At 49.1% G+C, this 7,180-nt stretch overlaps 1 protein-coding gene across 1 annotated transcript; it reads right to left on the bottom strand.

Annotated features, from left to right (window-relative positions):
• Positions 1–1,406: 1,406 nt before the first annotated feature.
• Positions 1,407–3,642, bottom strand: LOC123451900 (probable amidase At4g34880). The gene is made up of 4 exons (XM_045128453.1): positions 2,681–3,642; positions 2,350–2,586; positions 2,038–2,239; positions 1,407–1,835 (listed from the first exon to the last, which is right to left on the bottom strand). The coding sequence occupies exons 1-4, from the start codon at positions 3,406–3,408 to the stop codon at positions 1,479–1,481; spliced, it is 1,524 nt and encodes a 507-aa protein (XP_044984388.1). The 5' UTR covers positions 3,409–3,642; the 3' UTR covers positions 1,407–1,478.
• Between the last annotated feature and the right edge of the window lie 3,538 nt (positions 3,643–7,180).

Here is a 7,180-nt window from a genome sequence, read left to right as displayed (position 1 = left end):
CTTTTTTGCACAGCCCTCATTTCAACGTATTTTCTTCTGAAAATTTACACACTTGTGTATAATACCATCATCTATCCATGTATTTTTTTTAGAATTTTTTGAAACATTAAATTATAAATTTTCACTGAATTGGAAGTTTGAATTTAAAGGCCTTCAGTGAGCTCGGGAGCCAAAAACAATATTCGAAGAAGTACTTCCTTCGTTCTTAAATATAAGTTTTTAAGAGATTTCATTAAAAGACTACATACGGAGCAAAATGAATGAATCTATACTCTAAAATATGTATATATATCCGTATGTAGTTCTTCTAGTAAAACCTCTAAAAAAACTTATATTTAAGAACGGAAAGAGTAGTACTGTGAAGTTTATTCTTTCACATGAAAGGAGAAAGGCGTAAGTGAAGAATTTTTGAGCCGTCGTGTTACATTGTGGCTACTCAAATAGTTACAGGGCCAGTTCTTTTGAGCTCTCCTTTGAAAATAAGCTGCTCTGAGAATAAGTTTTAATTAAGCTCCTATGAAAATAAGCTTCAGATAATAAGCTAGTTATTTTCGATGCCTATTTTTCCAGCTTATATATGCTATGAGTAGTGAAAAGTTTATAATATCCTTGAAGTGGAGCTGGAGTGGGTCGTCGGCCGGAGTAGGACAGGGGATGGGGGTCCTTCGCTGGAGTGGTTCGTCGGCCGGAGTAGGACAGGGGATGGGGGTCCTTCGCTGGAGTGGTTCGTCGGCCGGAGTTGGACGCCGTTAGCCGGACTGGAGACCCGGCCGTCCGCTAGAGTGAAGCTGTTGCCGCTAGGTCGCGGAGAAGGACGGAGTCGCGCCCGAGGGAGGAGAGGAGCAGCGGCGGGAGGCCTACCCACCGGACATGTCAACGGAGACGACATCATCGAGGAGCTGGGGTCCGGCGAGCGGCGGCTAGCTTGAGAATCGAGGGCGACCGAGGGAAGGGACGGGAGCGACGGTGATGGAGAGAAGGGCCGGGAGCAGCGGTGGCGGAAAGAAGGGCCGGGAGCAGCGGTGGCGGAAAGAAGGCTTGGGAGTGGCGGCGACGGATGGAAGGGCGGCGACGAAAGGAAGGACCGGGAGCGGCGACGTCGGAGGGAAGGATCGGGTGCGGCGACGACGACGGAGGGAAGGACCGGGTGCGGCGGCGACGAAGGGAAGGACCGGGTGTGGCGACGACGGAAGGAATCAGGAGCGGTTCGATTCGGTTTTCTACGGTGGATGAAGGGTTGGGTTAAATGGCAAACTAATTACAATAAGTACGAAAAACAGGGGCAATGGAGTATACCCCTTGGCTTCTAAGTGAGCTTCTGCGGGAAGCTGCTTATCCCTTTGCTTTTTTCCATTGCAAAAAAAACTTCGATGAAAATAAGTTAGGTTAGCTTACACAAATCGAGGTTTTTTTTTAAATTTCTGGTTTATTTTAACAATAAGCTAAAATAATCTGGAAAAAACTGGCCCTATAGTCAGCTAGGGCTTGAACATGGGTGGCCTCCGAACATTGGTAGCCTGCTCGAAAGCATATGCCATCTCGATCAACCTCGGCTCGTACCCCTGCAGCCCGCCGAAGCATATGCCAAAGGGGACCCCCTGCTCGTCATACCCCGCCGGCACAACGATGCCAGGGGTGCCACCGATGGCGAGAAGGCTGGAAGCATCGTAGTTGGGCGCCACGATCGCATCCAGCGCCAGCTCCTTCATCAGTTTCTCCAGCCCATTCGTGTTCAGCTCCTTGAGCCGACGGATTGCGTCTTTCTCCACAGGGCCGATGCCGTTTGTGTTTTGAGCCGCGATAAGGTCGGGCTGCCCGAAGTCTTTCAGCCTCTCCTGCACCAACATGTAAATAAATTTCGGTTTTGTAAGAGAGTAAACTAAGAGTGGCAGTGTTGATTCTACCGTTTTTTAAGGGTTATACTGCCTCATGATCACTCATCTATAAAAACTTTGAGAAATTTATTTTGGGACCTGGATCTTTTATTGTTGGCGTAGAGATGAAATATGGATTCAGTTGGGTTTATTGTGCACTTGCCTCTACAGGATGCTTGTTGTTGAATGCTATGATGTCTGCAAGGGAATGGACAGGGGAGTGGACCAAGTCTGCCAAGTAGGCGTTTATGCTCAGCTTGAACTCTGACTGCATCGCAATCCCCTCGTTGGAACCAATCTCAACCAATAGAGCAGTCAAATTGGCAGCGACGTCCAGCTTCTCGACCACCACGGCTCCAAGTTTCCTTGGGATTTTTTTTCAAGAATCAGCTCATCATGGTTGTAAAGAATTTACACCAGGAGCTGCCTGTCATATTCATCCATCGACAGTGAAATGTACTTAAACGGTCGGTACCTCATCGTGGCTAGGTGCTGCTTGTACACATTCAGCTGCGCCTGTCCATATCCTTGGAAGAAGCCATTGGGGACGCCGATTTTCTTCCCCTTGAGCCCATCTTTCTTCAGGAACTGCGTGTACCCGCCGCGCGGGATGTACTTGGATGCCGCTCCGGTGGCCGCGGCGTCGTGCTCGTCGTAGCCGACGATGGCGTCCAACACGTGCACCGCGTCCGACACCGTCCGGCACATCGGCCTGCATTTTGTTACCCGATTTCATACAAATGAGGATTCCCAAACAAAAGAAAAACTTGGAGTACGTACAACAAGGAAGAGCAAGAATTGGGTACCCCACGGTGTCCTGCAACGGGGTGATGGGGATGACGCCGGCCCGGCTGGTCAACCCCAACGTCGGCTTGATGCCGACAACTGAGTTGAACGACGAAGGGCAGAGTATGGAGCCGTCGGTCTCGGTGCCGAGCGTCACGGCCGCCATGTTGGCCGCCGCGGCGACGCCCGAACCGGCGCTCGACCCGCACGGGGTGGACGACAGCACGTACGGGTTCCGTGCCTGGCCGCCGCGGGCGCTCCACCCGGCGTCCACTTGCCGGAAATTGGCCCACTCGGACAGGCTGGCCTTCCCGAGCACCACGGCGCCCGCACGCCGGAGCCGGGCCACCACGCCGGCGTCGCGCCTCACCACGGAGCCTAGGAGGGCCAAGGAGCCGGCCGTCGTGTTGAGCGCGTCGCGGGTGGCGATGTTGTCCTTGAGCAGGACGGGGACGCCGTGCAGCGAGCCGGTGGCATGGCCGGAGGAGCGAAGCTCGGCGTCGGCGCGCTTGGCCTGCCGGAGCGCGTCCGGGTTCACCTCGATGACGGCGTGCAGGAGCGGGTTGAGGCGGCCGATCTGGTCCAGGTAGAACCGGACGAGCGCCCTGGAGGTTAGAGTCCCGTTGCTGAAGCCGAGCTGGATGGCGTCCACGGTGGCCTCGTGGAACTCGAAGCCGTGCGCGACGCCGGCGGCGACAGCAAGCAGAGCGAGGACGGCGGCGACAGCTTTCAGTCGCAGCCAAGCCATGCTTGCTTAGCTGAGCTGAGCTAGACGGCGTCGGTGGCACTGGGGTTGGTGTGGCTTGTCTGCTCGTTGCTGCGTGTCTGCTCGTTTGTGTATTTTCATGGCGGTCGCCTTTAGCCTTTTCCAGACGTCCTCATAGTTTGTCTGTTCCACTTACTTCTTTTCATGGCTGGTTGGCTTTTTCAGACGTGTTTGTATATTATCTAAAGCAGATGCTTCACAAATGAGAATCCTATGTACAGAAAAGACTCAGTCTCCCAAAAATGCCAACGGTGCTCGACCAACACAGAGCCCGTTTTCAAAATACAAATTCACAACGCAAGAAGTGTCAAAGAATATTTATAAGTTTTAAAAGTTGATTGTCAATTCAACCACACCTAAAAAATAACTGATTGCAACAATTTATAAGAAACACGGTGATATTATAGCAGTAGTGATAAAGTAGCAGTAGTAAAAATAGTACTCCCTCCGTCCCAAAATAACTGTCTCAAGCTTAGTACAACTTTATACTAGAGCTGGTACAAAGTTGAGACACTTATTTTGGGACGGAGGGAGTAATAGGTTTGCGGGACATGAACCTTTGGTCTACCGGTGCATATACACCATATACGAAGAAAAAAAAAGTAAGTACATAGAAAGTCAAAAAATTCCACAAATATTTTTGAAACTAACATGACATTCCATTGTACTTGTAAAAAAGTTCCACAAAAGAAAAAAAGCTGTTGACTTATTTTCAACAAAACAAAATTTCCTGCCAATGTGAATAGTGACCTACAATAGCAAATAAATTCTTTTTTTTGACCTGATGTCAAAATTGTTTTCTTATTCATGAAAATTTATACATTAGTGCAAAAGAAATTCTAGTTTATTTTAACAAAACTTCCAAACTTTTTGACTTTTTAAAATTAATTTTAAAAACAATTTAATATCAGGTGTGTATACACCCAGAACCAAAGGGTATTTCCCATGCAATCGAAACAATAGCAGTAACATCATAGACATGTTGTAAGCGATGGGTTGTCCAGATGAGATTAAATTAATATGCATGTGTCAGAATCTAGAGCGACCACAAACTTTCAGGTTACGACTATTGGTACACATGCAATGCGCCATTTGTTGTAACCTGAGAAGATGATAATAATCTTTGAAATGAATACTTATTAATTAGTGATTTCGGCAAGTTGGTTGGAACATGAAAATTGGACGAAACAAAACTGGGCCTCTAGTGGCCCAAAAAATAGGAAAATTGTAATGGATGCATATTGAATTGAGAAAAATTCACCACATGTCTTTGTAATTGTCTTGATGATCACTTTAGTTCATGTAGTTGCAAATACCCGAAATACGGTTCTTAGAGTTGTCCTAGGAGTTCATATATGGTGCATAATACGATTTTGTGTACATATTTGCTGATTGGACTATTGACTAGCCTTTCCACATGTATTTTGACTGATAATTCAGTTGCCTCCTTCGCTGAACTGCATACGCTGGTAAATCAGTTTTTTTTTTGGAAAAGACGACATATTAAAAGAATCCCACCTGGTCGGACCACACCCGATCCGCCAGCCCACCCTTGTTCCTACTTGGTCACTAGCCTCCTTCCCTGTTCCTCAGCTCACCCATCATTGCAGCCGAGGTGGTGACCTCGAGCTCGTCGACGTGCGGGCGCGTGCGATGACAATGACATCGGCGGCCTCGAGAAGAACCTCAAGTACCCGACCCTGAATAGCATGGGCGGCACGGGCCTGCGCGCGACCGTCCTCGCCAGAGAAGGACGTATGCGCTGAATGGATGGATGGATCGGTCACTGGCCAATCTGTGGAGGAGGAAACAAATATCAACACAAATCAAGGGAAAATATCGCATTACCAGCGACCACGCTCTCTAGCCTTCGCCTTCGCCTTTGCCATCCACGCTCCTGCGCCCTAGCACCTCGCCTTTGGAGGCGCAACTCCTCTGCTCCGTGCGTCGCTAGAAACCGATGCCAACAAACTTTCAGGTCGCGACAACTGAGACACATGCAATGCGTCATTTGTCGTAATGTGAAAAGATGAGAGTGACCTTTGAACGGGATACTCATTAATTGATGATTTTGGCAAGTTGGCTGAAACATGAAAATTAGACGAAACAAAACCGGGCCTCTAGTGGCCCAAAAAAAAAGGAAAATTTTAACTGGGGGAGTACTTTTCAATTCAAAAAGGAAAGAAAGAAATAAATACATTTAATTGGTATTCCATAAATATACGAGTAAGTGTAGATAATTATGAGAATGATTGCACTGCTAGAAATAAAACCGCCTGCATGTTTTCTTCCATTCTTAGCTAATCTGACACCCCCCTCCATAACTACCAACTATAAAACCTCCACCGTAGAGTACTTCAAGCAAGCATCCAAACCACACACAACAAGATCAGTAGTACGTCTCGTCTCGACCATCTGCAAAAATGGAGTACCCTGATTCCTCCGTGTCCACCTTCCCCGCCGAGAACGACAAGTCCCTGCCGCTGGCCACCCGTGCCGTGGATCATCACAAGGTAGGATACACGAGCCCAACATCGTCTCGCACGCCGTCATCGACGTCCAGCAACGAGGTGCAGGAGGCCACGTTCAAGTGCCAGTATTGCCCGCGCACGTTCAACACTGTGCAGGGGCGGTCCGGGCACCAGACGGCGCACAGGCACCTGTGGGCGTCCCCTGGCCCCGTCAACAAGAAGGCACGCATAGACCGTCCTCCCGCTTGGTCGTCGGCCGCCGCTGCCGTCGGCAGAGCTTGCCTCCATGAGAACCTGTTTGGCGCGCACTACTACCCCTCGGTCCATTTCGTGCCTCCTTCGTTGCAGTGGCAATGGCACACTGGTACCGGGCTTGCTCCGGCTCAACCGCCGCCACCTGCGGTGTCGACGCAATCGGCCGGCCGTTACCGCAGGACTGGAGATGGAGGTCACCGCGGACACCAGCAAGGCGTGCGTGAAGTGGACCAGGAAGAGACAGCCGACGGGATTGATCTGACCCTGAGGCTCTAGGATTAGGGGTTGGGTTGTGAAGTGAATCAGGAAATGTTCAAATAGTTCCATTAAGTTTGATTGGTCGAATCTTCTATTTTCTTCGTTTTACTTATGCTAGATTTGATCGTATTTCCCTGTATGCGCGTATCAAAGGCCAATTGCAACTAGTCCATGTACTGAGTGATCGTTTTGTCTTAAAAAAATGTTATTCAAGTATTCAGCAAGGTGGTTATCTGGATGGGATTTCTTCTAAGATTTCCGTTGTGTGCTCTGCTTATTCAACAAGTGAGTTCTACAATGTGGTCTTATCATTTTATACAAAACGTGCCTCGAGGATCTTTTGTTGTTTTTTGTTTTGTGACATCGCCTTCACAAAATTTCATTATTTCCAAAGAAAATCAGGGATCGAGATTAAATCTAACTATTCCGTTTCTTTAAAGCATCTCTAGCAAAACTCTTATATCGCGCCGGACTGCAAAATAACCGTTTACAATTTTGCACTGAAAAAGCGGCCCGAAATGGCACCTTAAACGCTCCCGATCCTTAATTTTTTTAGGCGCGTGGTAAATTGCCACCCCCACCCGTGAAAACACAGACCCCCTCTCCGCCCCGTCGATGCCCTGTATCATGGAAAAAAGATTAGCGAGAGGGACACTTCAGCCCGTGCGCGTTCCCCTCCCTCATTCCGCAGCCACCCGCCGCCGTCACCGCCTGCTCGCCGCCTTCGATTCCGGTAATATCCGCCGGCGGAAACACACCTCCGGGCCGCT

This window comes from Hordeum vulgare, chromosome 5H (genome assembly GCF_904849725.1).
Source record: "Hordeum vulgare subsp. vulgare chromosome 5H, MorexV3_pseudomolecules_assembly, whole genome shotgun sequence".
Taxonomy (NCBI): Eukaryota; Viridiplantae; Streptophyta; class Magnoliopsida; order Poales; family Poaceae; genus Hordeum; species Hordeum vulgare.
This window is presented reverse-complemented; position numbering and strand designations above follow the sequence as displayed.